The sequence below is a fragment of the Lepidochelys kempii genome, chromosome 11 (genome assembly GCF_965140265.1).
Source record: "Lepidochelys kempii isolate rLepKem1 chromosome 11, rLepKem1.hap2, whole genome shotgun sequence".
Classification (NCBI taxonomy): domain Eukaryota; kingdom Metazoa; phylum Chordata; order Testudines; family Cheloniidae; genus Lepidochelys; species Lepidochelys kempii.
Window position 1 is genome coordinate 36457735 of NC_133266.1, and position 16625 is coordinate 36474359.

At 45.3% G+C, this 16625-nt stretch overlaps 1 protein-coding gene and 1 long non-coding RNA gene across 10 annotated transcripts in view; one reads left to right on the top strand and one right to left on the bottom strand.

The window, feature by feature from the left end:
* The window catches only part of TTC21B (tetratricopeptide repeat domain 21B), a 103259-nt gene that overhangs the window by 13942 nt on the left and 72692 nt on the right, over positions 1-16625 (bottom strand). For 4 of the 9 annotated variants that reach the window (XM_073305710.1, XM_073305713.1, XM_073305708.1 and 1 more), the window contains 2 exons: positions 6632-6752; positions 314-412 (listed from right to left, as the gene is read on the bottom strand). The exons of 3 other annotated variants lie outside the window; for them this stretch is intronic. In XM_073305710.1, coding sequence (XP_073161811.1) covers positions 314-412; positions 6632-6752 — 220 coding nt within the window. The remainder of the gene's footprint in view (positions 1-313; positions 413-6631; positions 6753-16625) is intronic. 2 more of the 9 variants (XM_073305715.1, XM_073305707.1) reach the window with 1 other exon arrangement.
* Positions 332-3994, top strand: LOC140895605 (uncharacterized). Its single transcript, XR_012154285.1, has 3 exons — positions 332-1885; positions 2560-2769; positions 3685-3994. It is a non-coding gene; the product is annotated as an uncharacterized lncRNA (long non-coding RNA).

Below are 16625 nucleotides of genomic sequence, written 5' to 3' on the forward strand. Positions count from 1 at the left end.
CTGACTGACTGTCTTAAGTGGAACTTTAAAAATATCCCGAATAGTTTTTAATTGGTTACCAATCTTGAGTTGGAGATAAGAATTTTTAATTTACATAGTTTAAAAATGATATGCATATATCTGATCAAAATTAAATAGTAAGAACAAAGTCACAAAGCTGAGCCACTAATTCATACATAAGTAGCATAATGCATATTCAAAATGAATACTATATTTATAGGCAATATGCAAGTTGCATATAGAAACAGTGAACCATAATGGGTTCCAAAAATCGAAGCTTGTGGGAAGTCCACTAGAAGAAAAGGTTACTTACCTTGTGCAGGGCCACATCTCAAAAAAACTACCGCCCACTGCATAGGGTGAGTAACAACTTCTAACAGTGTCTCTTTGCTTGCTCTGCTTGAGGTGATTCCTGAGCAGTATACCCAAAGGGAAGAGGGAATTTCAGAATTGAGTCCATGACTGAAGACAGTACAGAATTACCAAGCTCAGCATCAGATCTGACCGTGTAGATCAAGACATAGTGTTTAGTGAAAGTATGCACTGAGGCCCATGTAGCAGCTCTGCATACATCAGAATGTAGGCAACTTCCGAAATTTTATTCAAGAACAATCTGGTAGTGTGTGCGATTACCCTTTTTGGGAGGGGAAGGGGGATCATCAGCTGCATAGCATGTAACACACCCAGAGATCCTCCTTGAAAAAGTCTCTGTGTAGAGATCAGGGACCCCATGGATCTCTCTGCTGTGAACACTGTCTAGGTGATTTCCGAAACTGCTTGCTTCTATCTGATAAAAGGCCCATCTAACACCTAATGTATTAAAGGTCTCACGCTGAGATTTACTTGGTTTTGTGAAAAATACAGGTAAATAAATGCACTGGTTAAGATGAAAATCTGACAACGCTTTAGGTAAGAATTTAGGGTGAGGCCATAAAGAGAACCTGTCTTTGAAAAACACTGTAAATGGGAGTGGGAAGGGGTGGGGGTCTGCCATCTCGGCTACAATTTCCCCACCCTGCAGGCGAACTTGATAGCTACTAGAAAGACCACCTTCATAGATAAGTGAAGCAAGGAGTAGCTTGCCACGGGTTCAAATGGAAATCTGATGAAGTATTTAAGTACCAGGTTGAGATTCCCAAGTAGGAATAGGATCTTTAACCTGGAGGTAGTGGTTCCCTAAATCCTTAATAAATCTTGAGGACCTAAAGTAAGCAAATATGAAAAACCTTTCTAGCGGGGGATGAAATGCGGATATCGTGGCCAGATGAACCTTAATAGAGCTAACTGATAACCCTGGTGTCTTCAGGCTCAGCAGGTAAAATAAGATGTCTGAAAACAAAGAGTATTCAGGTACAACACAGTGATACCAGTCTGAAGTAATTTGAGCTGACTTTCTAAGGTTTAGTAATAGCCATCGTACTCCTGTTGAGCAGTGGATTCTAATCCTGTGAACCATCTCAGAGAAGGAGGACTTATAGGTTGGGGTGAAGCACAAAACCTGCACCTTGGAACAGGAGATGAGGGATGATCGGAAGCTTGAATGCCAGTTGGACACGCAGATGAAGCAGGTAAGGCTACCAAACACGCAGATGAAGCAGGTCGGTACTATAAAGATAACTAACTATCTTTGTCCTGTCTGATCTTGTTCCTCACTCTCAGTATTAGCAATGTTGGAGAGAATGTGTAGAAGATGACCTTTGTCCAGGGAAGCAGAAAGGCATGTTCCAAAGAGTGGCAACTTAGGCCTCCTCTTGAGCAGAACAGGAGACACTTATTGCTGAATGTTGCAAATAGGTCCACCAATGGATGTCCCCACTGTTCAAATATCCTGTGAAGAACTTGAGTCTCCAATTCCCATTCGGAATCTTGAGAGAAGTGCCTGCTGGTAAGAAGATAAATGGCTGAGATCGGATTCTGATGGGCTGTACCATAAGTTCCACAACTTTATAGCTTCAGTGCACAGGGAGGGGTATCTTGCTTTTCCTGTTTGTTGATACAGAACATGCAAGCAACACTGTCATGATCCTGATTGAGTTGCCCCTGGTGAGGGGTAGGAACTGAAGGCAAGTGTTCCTGACTGCTCTGAGTTCCCACAGGTTGATAGGGAGACCAGATTCCTGAGATGACCATCTGCTCTGCGTTGTGAGAATACTGAGGATGCTACCCATGCTAGCAATGAGGAGTCAGTTGTCACAGTTATTGTTGGAAACGGGGAGACACGCGGATAGATACTGAGTTGATTCTTCCACCAGTCTAGAGAGCTCTTCACCTTGAGGGAAACTGACCTGTTTGTCCAAGCTGTCTCTGGTCAAGGAATAGGTCCTTTAGAACCAGCACTGAAAGCAGTGGAGGCATAATCTTTCATCCTCGGTTACAATGGCGCAAGCTGCCATATGACCTCAGACCTATAAATAGTTCCTTACTGGGGCTTCCTTGAATAGACCAGATGTGCCGAAATTATGAATCTGTCCATGGGAAGGAAAGCCCTGGGCCCCATGAATTGTAATTACCTGTACTGGAGCTAACAGATTTTTTTGTTTTTGTTTTTAAAACATTTAGTTGGAATCCAATTCCTGAAAGAGAGCAAGAGCTGTCCGAGTGGAGGTCAGCACTCTTTCCTAAGATTGGCCCTTGAGTAGCCAGTCATCGAGATACTGGAAGAATACAGTTGCTTCTCGCTGAAGATAAGCAGTTACTACCACTAGAATCTTTGAAAATACCCTGGGACCAAACAGAAGTAATCAGTACTGAAAATGCTCTTGGCCCACGGTAAAATATAGGTATTTCCTGTGAGTGGGGTGAGTCACTATATGGAAATAGGTGTCCTGTAAGTTGAGGACCCAAACATACTTTCATGCCTTTAGAAAAGAATTACAGCTGCCAGAGACACAGTCCTGAACTTTTGAGACTTTACAAATACGTTCAGTTGTCTTAGATTTAAGATAAGTCTCCATCCTCCGTCCTTCTTTGGCGCAAGAAAATACTTTGAGTAAAACCTTTTCCCCCATGTGAAGGGACAGGATTGCCTCCATAGCTCCTAAATGAAGCATTGAGTGCACTTCTTGACTCAGGGCTTGTCTACACTGCCTCCCAAATCGGCGGTGTGTGATCAATGCAATGGCATCAATTTAGTGGGTCTGGTGAAGATGCGATAAGTTGATGGGAGAGTGCTCTTCCATCAACTTTAGTACTTCACCTCCCCCAAGGGCAGAAGCTAAGTTGGTGGGAGATTTTTTCACACCCCTGAGTGACATAACTTACATTGACTTAAGTGGCAGTGTAGACCAGGTCTCAGTATAGTCTCATGAGAGGAATGGAATAAGAGGGAAGATGCGAGGGATACAAAGTGGATGGTATAGCCTGATGTTATGACCTGTATGACCCATGTGTTTGTTGTAATACACCACCAAATCAGTTGCAAAAGGAAAAAGTCTCCAAAATTGGGGAAATGAGCAAAAGGTTGCATCTTGTAAACTAGAGGCAAGGGAGGAATCAAACCCTCAACTATCCTGTCAAAATTGTTATTTCAGTGATAGCTATTTGCTGAAGGAGGATTATTAGCTCTCTCTCTCTGGAATTTTTGTCTCTTCCTCCCAGGTTTAGTGGTTCTATGAAAGGTAGTGAATTAGGTAAGTTATGCTCTCTGGGCAATTTGAGACACACAAAATCTCCTCTTGTTCACAGGGGTGTATTTACCCAGAAAGTTCAACATGGCCCTGGAGTCCTTCAGTGCATGCAAGGACTCATCCATGGCCCCCCAAGAAGAGCTTCCAACCATCAAATGGGAGGTCTTCAACAGTACTCTGAACCTCCCACAGGAACCTTGAGAGAGCTGGAGCCAGGATGCCTTATGCATAACAACCTCTATGGAGATGGATCTAGTGATGATGTCTGCAACACCTAAGGCTGCTTAAAGAGAGGTTCTGGCTAATAACTGACGCTCTGTGATGATAGTGTGAAAGTGTTCTCTGTGCTTCTGTGAAATATGTTCAATAAAGGCTGTAAATTTATTGTATTTCATGAAGTTGTACTTGGCCATGATCCCCTGACAGTTTATGATCTGAAATTGGAGGGTCACAGATGAGCAAGACTTTCAGCCAAAAAAGTTTAACCTCTTCTGATTTTTATCGTCGGGGTGAACCCTGAATAATGCTGCTTACCCTGCTCATTTACAGCACACCACCAGGAAATTAGGCAAGGAGTGGACAAACAAAAATTCAGAGTCCCTGGGAGAAACATAATATTTCTTATCTGCCCGTTTACAAGTTGGTGAGATAGGAGCAGGCTTTTGCTACATAGTCTTCGTTGGATCCAGGAGCGCTTCATTAATGGGTAGCACCAACCTGGGTGGATGTTGCTGACTGCAGAATGTCCAGTAGCTAGAGTTGCAAGTCTTTGATCTCCCCAAGAGGTATCTGAAAGTGGCAGCCACCTCCTCCACAAGACGTGGAATTGACAGAAATTAGCAGCCATTGATGGTGGCAGAGGCATGACCACCTCGTCTAGAGATGAGGATGAAATATGATTTTGCGGGGTGACCCCTTTATCTGTCCTAACCTCCTGTTCTTCAAACATCTCGTGCTGCGGGGTTGGTAGAGGGGACTGTGCAAACCTAGCTTCTTGGTGTAATGGAGCTGGAGATCTGGTAAATTGCTGCCAATACAAAGCCCAAGAACCCTGATATGGCCAGTGGTGGGAGCCCATACAGGACAGGGGGTGGCACCCAGGGCTGATCCCACTATCCCGGTCATGGACAAAGATCCTTGTTGAAGTACGGGTTCCTGTATGGATGTGGAGGGGAACACTGAACTGATATAGAAGAGACTGACTGAATCGCTCCTTCATCCTCCTCAATGTCCTCCAGTGATGGGGCCCCAGTAGAAAAAAGCAGAGTGACTTGCAGTATCGGGAAGGAATGGTAATCTGGAGATCGGGGTATCAGTACCAAGAGTCAATTGGTACCCATAAATAGTGGGTATTCTGGCTCGTCTAAGACTGACTAGGTCTCTGGAGTAGCTGAATTCCTGCAGCACTGAGTGGGTCAGTACCAGTGCAGCAGTTGAGCTAGACTGTGTCAGTGCCAAGGCAGAAAGTGCTTGGTGCTTCAATTTGCCCAGTACTGACGGTGATGAGAGAGAAGATGCTGATGGTAAGTGTGATGTAGACAGTGTAATTCTAAAGGAGTGTATATATCCTAGGCATCCCTGTCCTTTATAGATGGGACCTGGGGCCTGCTGAATCTGTGCTTCTCCAAAGCACTCTTGGATCTCCCAGACTTGCTGGTATGGGAGGAAGGAAGTCTTTCGCCTCCACAGTACCAAGCTGAGAGGTTGAGGCCTCCGACACAGTGGACTAGCATGAGATTGGGGCCTTTTGGGAGCCAGCTCCTTGTGATGAGCTCTTCTCTGGAGCTTTCCTTGAGTCCTCCAAAGTCTTCCCCTTCCTAGGGGAGACCTGGGCCTAAGTCAAAGGGTGCTGGATCCATCCAGAGACAGATGTATAGGGATAAGGTCTACTGACCTCACTCAGAAGCAGGTCTAAGGGAGTGCTCCATCATCAGAAGTCTCAATTTGGTTTCCTGGTTCTTCTGTGCTCTAAATTTGAGAGCTAGGCAAAAGTTACACTTTTGGGAGAGATGAGACTCTCCCAAGCAACAGACACACTTAACCAATAGTGTAGACCTGCCCTAAGTTGATCTAACTTACATCACTTAGGGGTGTGAAAAAGACCACCCCCAACGAGCACTGCAAGTTACAGCGACCTAAGCACTGACCACACTGGCACTACGTCGGCGGAAGATGCTCTCCCGCCAACTTAGCTTCTGCCTCTCGCAGAGGTGGAGTAATTATGCCGATGGGAGAGTGCTCTCCCATTGGCATAGAACGTCTTCACCAGACACGCTACAGTGGCATAACACTTCTAGTGTAGACCAGCTCTTAGAGTGGCCATCGCTGACTGAGATAGCCTACTAACAAGAGAGGCAATTTGAAATGTTATGAGCCAGGCACACCCAGCCAGACTGATAGGGCTCCCCAGAAAAATAGGAGAAAAAAGGAGAGGAAAAAAGATCAGTCTTCTCTAGTATCTAAGTAATTCTATACTAAAATAACTAACATTAACTAAGAACACTAAACTAACAGAACAGCTGTAGAACACACAGAGGTACGCACAAGGCAGACACGATCGAGCTCTGTCTCACACTGAAAAATTAAGAGAAGGAACTGAAGGTGGTTCATCCACAAGCCCTATATACCCTCAATGTGCAGCATAAAGTTGTATAGAGTGCATGCGCAGGCTGAACAGACACTTCTAATAGAAAATCTCCAATCAAGGGCTCAAGAGGCGTATGCACTCCTGGAGAGGAGCACTTAGAGGAACACTACTTGAAGAACAGGAGCTGTAAATTGCTGAGAGTCTTGTCAAAGTACCAACTCAAACAGCTATATCTTGCCATGAAGGCTCTCTCATATGTTGTAATGTAGATCTCTAAACAGCTGAATTTTCACAGGAAGACAATCGGAGAAGATATTTTACTTATAGAGAAAATTAAATGCAGTCTTACCAATAAAGAGTCATTGTTTCTGTTCTTTTGTATTACCACAGGATAAAAATGTAGATTGTGTAAACATACCTATTGTTGGATTTGTTTGGTTTCCGTACTTCCAGGCCATCTCATAATTTACTGCTGCGTCTTTATATGCTTGCTCCTTTTCCATTATGTATCCCATATATTCATAGGCTTTGCAACAGGACTACAAAATATAAATGTTGACTACATGTATTTCAAAACTTTATTTAGAGAAACATATGCAGTACTGACAATCAAATAATATGAATATACGCAGTTTGGAAAGCGTATACAATTACATGATGTTACTAATTTCTGTGACAAAACATTCTGGATTAAAGTCCGGACAAGACAAATCCCATTTGTGTAATTCTGTGCAAGATCCTCAACCAAAGTAAGAGGCTGAGAAAAAGAGTTGCTCAACGGGGCGGGGGGGAAGGTGAGTAGGTTAAGAGGAAAAGAAGGAAGTGCTCTACGTAAAAGGATAAATGGACACAAATCAGACGTCAAGAATTATAACATTCAAAAACCAGTCGGAGAACATTTCAATCTCTTTGGTCACTCGATTACAGACCTAAAAGTGGCAATTCTTCAACAAAAAAAACTTCAAAAACAGACTAACGAGACTGTTGAATTGGAATTAATTTGCAAACTGAATACAATTAACTTAGGCTTGAATAAAGACCGGGAGTGGATGTGTCATTACACAAAGTAAAACTCTTTCCCCATGTTTATTTCCCCCCGTACTGTTCCTCACACATTCTTGTCAACTGCTGGAAATGGCCCACCTTGATTATCACTACAAAAGGTTTTTTCCCCCCTACTCTCCTGCTGGTAATAGCTCACCTTACCTGATCACTCTCGTTACAGTGTGTATGGTAACACCCATTGTTTCATGTTCTCTGTGTATATAAATCTCCCCACTGTATTTTCCACTGCATGCATCCGATGAAGTGAGCTGTAGCTCAAGAAAGCTTATGCTCAAATAAATTTTAGTCTCTAAGGTGCCACAAGTACTCCTATTTTTGCGGATACAGACTAACATGACTGCTACTCTGAAATCTTACATTGTCCTAGTGGCTCTTGCTGGAAGCATTTTTCTGATTAGAACTGCCTGAATGTATTAGGTCCAGAGGGCCAGGATTAGGTATATGGCCCCCAATAGCATTGAGTGAAACATCTTCCCAGTGACAGTTATTATGCCTGTCACCACTCAGCAGTGCAAAGCATTTTAGGGACACACTCTTCTGGGGCAGTTAGTTGGCTTTCCCATTGGGTGAAGCACTGGCTACCACAATAGGGCCAGACAACATGCAGAAGGAGTACAAGATGATCAGAGTTTGCAGGAGAGAAGGAACCCCACGCCCCATGCTGAGATAACCAAAGTTTGGCTACTTAAAAGAAATATTCATAGTCTAAGAAAACAGCTTTCAAATAAAAATTGATACATTTTACTAACAAATTATAAACATTAAATATTTTCAATAAAAGCTAATTTTATTATTCTTAGTCTCCTAAAAATGTTTATTACCATGTATGCTTATCAAAAGCTGTGCTTTAAAGTAAAAACTGGAAGGGATTCCATGACTTGATGGTTTTGTAAATGATGCTCCATGTAACTCGCAAGTTGCTTATCAGTTTGCAATACCATGAAACAAAGCTAAGAATGAACCCACATAAAAGTAAATAGCTAATGAAAAATAACTTTTCTAGCAGCATGATCGGTCAATCTGATTATTTTCTTATTAGTTGTTGCGGGCTTTATTTGCATAAAAGACATTTTATAAAATTCACCACTGCCACCCAAAACGGGCTTCCCCAAGACCAGTGGGAGTGAGTATAAAGTGAATCCCATCAACCTTCATCTTCTTCAGTCCAATGGAACACTGGTGAAAGGACAGTCACAGCCTGCTTTCCTAACAAGTATTCACCATATTAGCCAGACATGCAATCCTTACCATTAGCTGCCTAATCATGATGGTGCCTACCAAGAACAAGTGCCTATCCAGTTTCTATACACAAATCTATTTAAAACAGTTTAGTAATGTAACTGTATTTCAATCTATATTGTGTGTGCACGCACGCACACACACCCCTCTGTATCTAGAACATCCACACACTCTATATGAAAAGAACATTAAGGTTGCAAAATCAAGCACCCAAAAGCTAGGAAATGGCAGAAATGAGATTGTCTGTGCAACTTTAATTCAGTCCCCTTGTGTATTTGCCTGATAATACAGCCCTTGATTACATACTATTTTTCACAGGACCCCACCTCATTCAGTGCACAGCATAGACTGCTCTAGGGATGAATCAGGATTGTGTAGTTAAGGAAGCTGTTGGCTGTAGGGCAATTTCATTTGTTGCAGAGTTCATATATGATGCTAGGCAAGTCATTTAAATGAAACTCTTCACAGGTGGTCATTAATTGCGTGTTCCTCATTTTCTGGGTGCCTGACTCGAGACCCGTGGTCTGATTTACAGAAGTGGTATTCCCACACAGCTGCAACGGAAGTCAATGTAAGCTGTGCTTTGAACACATCTACCTACCTACCTAGGTGGGCCAACTTCTTGGCCCAAGGGCCACATCTCGTTGAGGAAATTGCATGCAGGGCCATGAATGTATGGCTGGGGCAGGGGGTTGGGGCAAATGAGTGGTGTGGGGTGTATAAGGGGGCTCAGGGAAGGGGGCTGGGTGCAGGAGGGAGTGCGGGAGGGGGCACAGGGAAGGGGGCTGGGGTGCAGGTGGGGTAAGGCAGAGGGTTGGACACTGTAGGCAGGTGCAGCTGGGGACTCAGGGCAGGGAATTGGGGTGCGGGGTGCAGGAGGGGTTCAGGGTGCAGGCTCCAGCCCGGCACCGCTTACCTGGGGCAGCTCCGGGGTAGCAGTGATGTGCATTGGAGCCAGGCAGGCTCCCTGCCTGTCTGCCCTGGCCCCGCCCTGCTCCTGGAAGGGGCCGGCACCACATTCCTGCTGCCCCTGGGGGAGTGGGAGCAGAGTGCTCCACGCACTGCCCTCACCTGTGGATACCTCTCCCAAAGCTCCCATTGACACGGTTCCTGCAGTTCCCCCCCAACCACTCCCCATTTTCACTGGCTCTCAGGCCTAATCTCCTCTCACTGCCCAGGCTCCTCATTCACCTCAGTGTTCCCCCACTCCTTGTCACAGTCTCTTCTCAGAAAGTGCCACTGTCTCCCAGGCTCATCATCCAACCTCAGTCCCCCTTTACCCTCCCTGGGCTCCCAGTCCTACCTTCCACTCCAACACTCATTTCCAGTTTCTCCCTCACCAGGCTTTGTCCCAATCTCCTCCCTGACAACCACCCAAAGTCAGTCACTTGTCCCCTCTACATTTGAATCAAGCAGTTTCTTCCTCCAGACTGTGTGGGTCCACCACGGGGACCATTGAAAGCACAGGACAGATTGGCCCCCTGTTCTGAGTTCAGTTTCCAGACTACCCACAATGCTTACATCGGCAATTGCAGGGAAAGTCCTGATCAGTACTTGTTGGAGCAAGCTTAGTGCAGATGGAATCTTTGGGGAAGATATCTCAGCCTTGGTCTACACTAGGAGTTGAAGTCGAATTTAGCAGCGTTAAATCGATTTAACCCTGCACCCGTCCACACGACGAAGCCCTTTTTTTCCAACTTAAAGGGCTCTTAAAATCGATTTCCTTACTCCACCTCCAAAAAGGAGATTAGCGCTGAAATCGGCCTTACCGGGTCGAATTTGGGGTACTGTGGACACAATTAGATGGTATTGGCCTCTGGGAGCTATCCCAGAGTGTTCCATTGTGACCGCTGTGGACAGCACTCTCCACTCAGATGCACTGGCCAGGTAGACAAGAAAAGGCCCACGAACTTTTGAATTTCAATTTCCTGTTTGGCCAGCGTGGCAAGCTGCAGGTGAGTGCAGAGCTCATCAGCAGAGGTGACCATGATGGAGTCCCAGAATCGCAAAAGAGCTCCAGCATGGATTGAATGGAAGGTATGGGATCCGATCGCTGTATGGGGAGAGGAATCCGTGCTATCAGAACTAGGTTCCAGTTTTCAAAATGCCAAAACATGTCAAAATCTCCCAAGGCATGAAGGACAGAGGCCATAACAGGGACCCGAAGCAGTGCCGTGTGAAACTTAAGGAGCTGAGGCAAGCCTACCAGAAAACCAGAGAGGCAAACGGCTGCTCTGGGTCAGAGCCCAAAACATGCCGCTTCTATGATGAGCTGCATGCCATTTTAGGGGTTCAGCCACCACTACCCCAGCCGCGTTGTCTCCATCTCCATTGAAGGAGTCAAAAACAACGCAGAAGCGGGTTTTGGGGACGAGGAAGAGGATGATGATGAGGCTGTAGATAGCTCACAGCAAGCATGTGGAGAAACCGGTTTTCCCGACAGCCAGGAACTGTTTCTCACCTTGGACCTGGAGCCAGTACCCCCTGAACCCACCCAAGGCTGCCTCCCGGACCCGCCAGGCACAGACGGGACCTCTGGTGAGTGTACCTTTTAAAATACTATACATGGTTTAAAAGCAAGCATGTTTAATGATTAATTTGCCCTGGCATTCACGGCTCTCCTGGATGTACTCCCAAAGCCTTTGCAAAAGGTTTCTGGGGAGGGCAGCCTTATTCCGTCCACCATGGTAGGACACTTTACCACTCCAGGCCAGTAACATGTACTCGGGAATCATTGCAGAACAAAGCATTGCAGTGTATGTTTGTTGGCGTTCAAACATCCGTTCTTTATCTCTCTGTATTATCTTCAGGAGAGTGATATCATTCATGGTCACCTGGTTGAAATAGGGTGCTTTTCTTCAGGGGACATTCAGAGGTGCCCGTTCCTGCTGCGCTGTTTGCCTGTGGCTGAACAGAAATGTTCCCTGCTGTTAGCCACGGGGAGGGGGGACGGATGAGGGGCTAGCCACGCGGTGGGGGGGGGGCAAAATGTGACCTTGGAACGAAAGCACATGTGCTATGTATGTAATGTTAACAGCAAGGTTTACTGTGAAAGAGTGTACCCATTGTTCTATAAAATGTTTTTTAAATACCACTGTCCCTTTTTTTTCCCTCCACCAGCTGCCTGTGTTTCAAGGATCACAGGATCTTCTCCTTCCCAGAGGCTAGCAAAGATCAGAAGGCGAAAAAAAATGCACTCGCAATGAAATGTTCTCTGAGCTCATGCTGTCCTCCCACACTGACAGAGCACAGACGAATGGAGGCAGACAATGTCAGAGTACAGGAAAGCACAAAATGACCGGGAGGAGAGGTGGCGGGCTGAAAAGAGGGCTGAAGCTGAAAGGTGGCAGCAGGGTGATGAGACAACACAGGATTCAATGCTGAGGCTGCTGGAGGATCAAACTAATATGCTCCAGCATATGGTTGAGCTGCAGAAAAGGCAGAAGCACAGACCACCGTTACAGCCCCTGTGTAACCAACTGCCCTCCTCCCCAAGTTCCATAGCCTCCTTACCCAGACGCCCAAGAACACAGTGGGGGGGGCCTCCGGCTACCCAGCCACTCCACCCCAGAGGACTGCCCAATCAACAGAAGGCTGGAATTCAATAAGTTTTAAACTTTTAAAGTGCCATGTGGCCTTGTCCTTCCCTCCTCCACCACCCCTTCTGGTGCTTCTCTCCTCCACCACGCCTCCTGGGCTACCTTGGTAGTTATCTCCCTATTTGTGTGATGAATTAATAAAGAATGCATGAATGTGAATCAACAATGACTTTATTGCCTCTGCAAGCGGTGATCGAAGGGAGGAGGGGAGGGTGATTAGCTTACAAGGAAGTAGAGTGAACCAAAGGGCAGGGGGTTTCATCAAGGAGAAACAAACAGAACTTTCACACCGTAGCCTGGCCAGTCATGAAACTTCAAAGCTTCTCTGATGCGTACCGTGCCCTCCTGTGCTCTTCTAACCTGATGTCTGGCTGTGCGTAACCAGCGGCCAGGTGATTTGCCTCAACCTCCCTCCCCACTATAAACGTCTCCCCCTTACTCACAGATATTGTGGATCGCACAGCAAGCAGTAATAACAGTGGGAATATTGGTTTCGCTGAAGTCTAACCGAGTCAGTAAACTGCGCCAGTGTGCTTTTAAAGGTCCAAATGCACATTCTACCACCATTCTGCACTTGCTCAGCCTGTAGTTGAACAGCTCCTGACTACTGACCAGGCTGCCTGTGTACGGCTTCATGAGCCATGGCATTAAGGGGTAGGCTGGGTCCCCAAGGATAACTATAGGCATTTCAACATCCCCAACAGTTATTTTCTGGTCTGGGAATAAAGTCCCTTCCTGCAGCTTTTGAAACAGACCAGAGCTCCTGAAGATGCAAGCGTCATGTACCTTTCCTGGCCATCCCACGTTGATGTTGGTGAAACGTCCCTTGTGATCCACCAGTGCTTGCAGCACAATTGAAAAGTACCCCTTGCTGTTTATGTACTCGCCGGCTTGGTGCTCTGGTGCCAAGATAGGGATATGGATTCCGTCTATAGCCCCACCACAGTTAGGGAATCCCATTGCAGCAAAGCCATCCACTATGACCTGCACATTTCCCAGGGTCACTACCCTTCATATCAGCAGATCTTTGATTGCGTTGGCTACTTGCATCACAGCAGCTCCCACAGTAGATTTTCCCACTCCAAATTGATTCCCGCCTGACCGGTAGTTGTCTGGCGTTGCAAACTTCCACAGAGCTATCGCCACTCGCTTCTCAACTGTGAGGGCTGCTCTCATCTTGGTATTCTTGTGCCACAGGGCAGGGGAAAGCAAATCACAAAGTTCCATGAAAGTGCCCATACGCATGCGAAAGTTTCACAGCCACTGGGAATCGTCCCAGACCTGTAACACTATGCGGTCCCACCAGTCTGTGCTTGTTTCCTGAACCCAGAACCGGCGTTCCACCACATGAACCTGCCCCATTAGCACCATGATGTCCGCATTGCCAGGGCCCATGCTTTGAGGGAAGTCTGTCTCCATGTCCGCATCACTCTTGTCACCGCGCTGACGTCGCCTACTCACCCAGGTATCACTTTGCCAGGTTCTGGTGCTGCATATACTGCTGGATAATGCGTGTGGTGTTTAATGTGCTCCTAATTGCCAAAATGATGCGAGCGGGCTCCATGCTTGCCAAGGTATGGCAAGTGCACAGAAAAAAGGCGCAGAACGATTGTCTGCCGTTGCTCTGATGGAGGGAGGGGCGACTGACGCCATGGCTTACAGGGTTGGCTTACAGGGAATTAAAAAAATCACCAAAGGGGGGTGGCTTTGCGAGAAACAGAATGGCCCCCTCAAGGATAGAACTCAAAACCTCAAGGACAGAACTCAAAACTGGGTTTAGCAGGCCGTTGATTTCACGGAGGGAGGGAGGAGAAAATGAATACAAAACAAATCTGGTCTATTTCTTGTTTTGATCCACTTCATCTATCTTTATAAATCTTGCTGGCAGCAGACTGTGCAGTACAACCGCTAACTATTGTCATCTCTTGGGTGCTCGGCAGAATACGGTGCAGTATGACTGCTGGCCATCATCTTCTGCTGGCTGCAGAAGGGAACTTAAACTTAAAAGGGAAATGACCTGGCTGAGTCACTCTCATGTTTGCCCAGGCACCCCTGACCTCACTGAGGTCAGTTAAAAGAGCACCCTGGCTTAAGTGGACGACAGCTATCAGTCATACTGCACTGTCTGCTGCCAAAAGGCAATAAACTGTTGCTGTGTAGCAATGCAGTACTGTGTCTGCCAGCACCCAGGAGACATACGATGACGGTTAGCTAAGCGGGCTCCATGCTTGCTATGGTATGGCGTCTGCATAGGTAACTCAAGAAAAAAGGCACAAAACAATTGTCTGCCCTTGCTTTCATGGAGGGCGGGAAGGGGGGCCTGACTATATGTATCCAGAACCACCCGTGACAATGTTTTAGCCCCATCAGGCACTGGGATTTCTACCCAGAATTCAAATGGGCGGCGGAGACTGCAGGAACTGTGGGATAGCTACCCACAGTGCAACGCTCCGGAAGTTGATGGTTGCCTCAGTACTGTGGACACTCTCCGCCGACTACATGCACTTCGAGCATTTGTGTGGGGGGACACACAATTGACTATAAAACCGCTTTCTACAAAACCGACTTCTATAAATTTGACCTAATTTCGTAGTATAGACACACCCTAAGAAACTACAACTGAGCACAGAATCATAGAAATGTAGGGCTATAAGAGACCTCAAGAGGTTATCCAGTCCAACCACCTGTGCTGAGGCAAGATTAAGCATACCTAGACCATCTCCGACAGTTATTTGTCTAACCTGTTCTTTAGCAATGGAGATTCCAGTCTCTCTATATAACCCATTCCAATGCTTAACTATCCTTATTGTTAGAAAGCTTTACTTAATATCTAACATAAATCTCCCTTGAGGCAAATTAAGCCGATTGCTTCTTGTCTTACCCCTCATGGACATGGAGAACTGATTCCCATTCACCTTTAGTCTGACAGTACTGCTGTTCTTGTGTGCTGTTCTCTTTAGAACACTAAGTCTTTCAAGACTATTATGCCCCCCCTTAGTCTTCTCTTTTTTAGACTACTATGCCCAACTCTTTCAACCTTCCCTGAAAGGCCACAGTTTTCTAAACCTTTATTTTTGTTGCTTTCCTCTGGACACTCTCCAGTTTGTCCATATCTTTCTGAAACTATGGTGCACAAAACTGGACACAGTACTCCAGCTGAGACTTCACCAGTCCTGAGTAGAACAATTACCGCATGTGTCTTACATCTAACACTCCTCCTAAGACGTCACAGAATGACATTTGTCTTCTCTGCAATAACACCACATTGCTGACACTCAAATTTGTGTTCCATCCCAGTTTGCAGTACTGCTGCCTATCCAGTTATTCCCCCATCTTGTATTTATGTATTTGATTTTTCCTTCTTAAGTTTTATACTTTGCACTGGTCTTCACTGAATTTCATCTTATTGATTTCAGACCAATTCTCTAATTTATTAAGCTAGTTTATTTAAATTTTAATACCGTCTTCTAAAGTGTTTGCATCCCCTCAGCAGCAAATTTGTAAATGTTCTCTCTACTTCATCATCAAAGTTGTTGATGAAAATACTTAATAGTTTCGACCTCAGGACAGACTGCTGCCGGTCCCCATTTTGAAAGTCCTCCCAGTCTGACACTGCATCACAGACAACTACTCTGTATGGTTTTTCAGCCAGTGACTCCCCATTTAACAATTTCATTTAGACCATACTTCCCCAGTTTGCTTACAAGACTCATGTGGGAGTGTGTTCAAACCTTACTAAAGTCAAGATATATCATGTCTGCTGCTTCCCCACTATTAACTAGTCCAGTTAACCTATCAAAGAAGGAAATTAGATTGATTTAGCATGATTTGTTCTTGACAAATCAGCGTTGGCCATACTTACCCCTTATTATCCTGTAGCGTGTGTGAACTGCTATTTTTCAAAGGTTTATAAGTAGGCCAAATTTTGGTGGATTTTCATGGGCACAACAAAAGGCACATCCCTGACACAAAGGCCATTCCCCCACCAAATTTCAAGTCTCTGCTCACAGGAATGCTAGTGCTTTTCAAAGAAAGGCTGCTGCCAGGATTATTTAAATGGGCAAAACAATGTATTTTCCCCTAGCCTCATTCCAGAAAAAGGCTAAACTGCTTTGGCTAAAATTTTCCAGAATTTTTTTTTTTAACCTGAGACAAACAACTGCCATGAAAAATTGCAGCCAGAATGGTTAAATAGTTTGGCAAAATTGTAAACAACTGAAAATTGTTTACAATTTTCTAATGGGACGTTTCAGGCAACCTGAATAGGTAGTACTACCAGCCCTGCCTGTAATAAAACTGACAAAATACAGAAAGACAGGAATCTCCATATTAAACATATAAAGCAGAGCATGCTCACAATTAGCAACAATTCTGAAAATAAACAAGCTTTTTGGAAGTCTCATTTTGAATGGTTTATAAAAGATGTATTGCCCTGCCACTAAACTGAGTATTTTCTGTAAAGAAGTTACAGAATTCTACTTAATGTCCTAATTATTCATTTAGCATGCT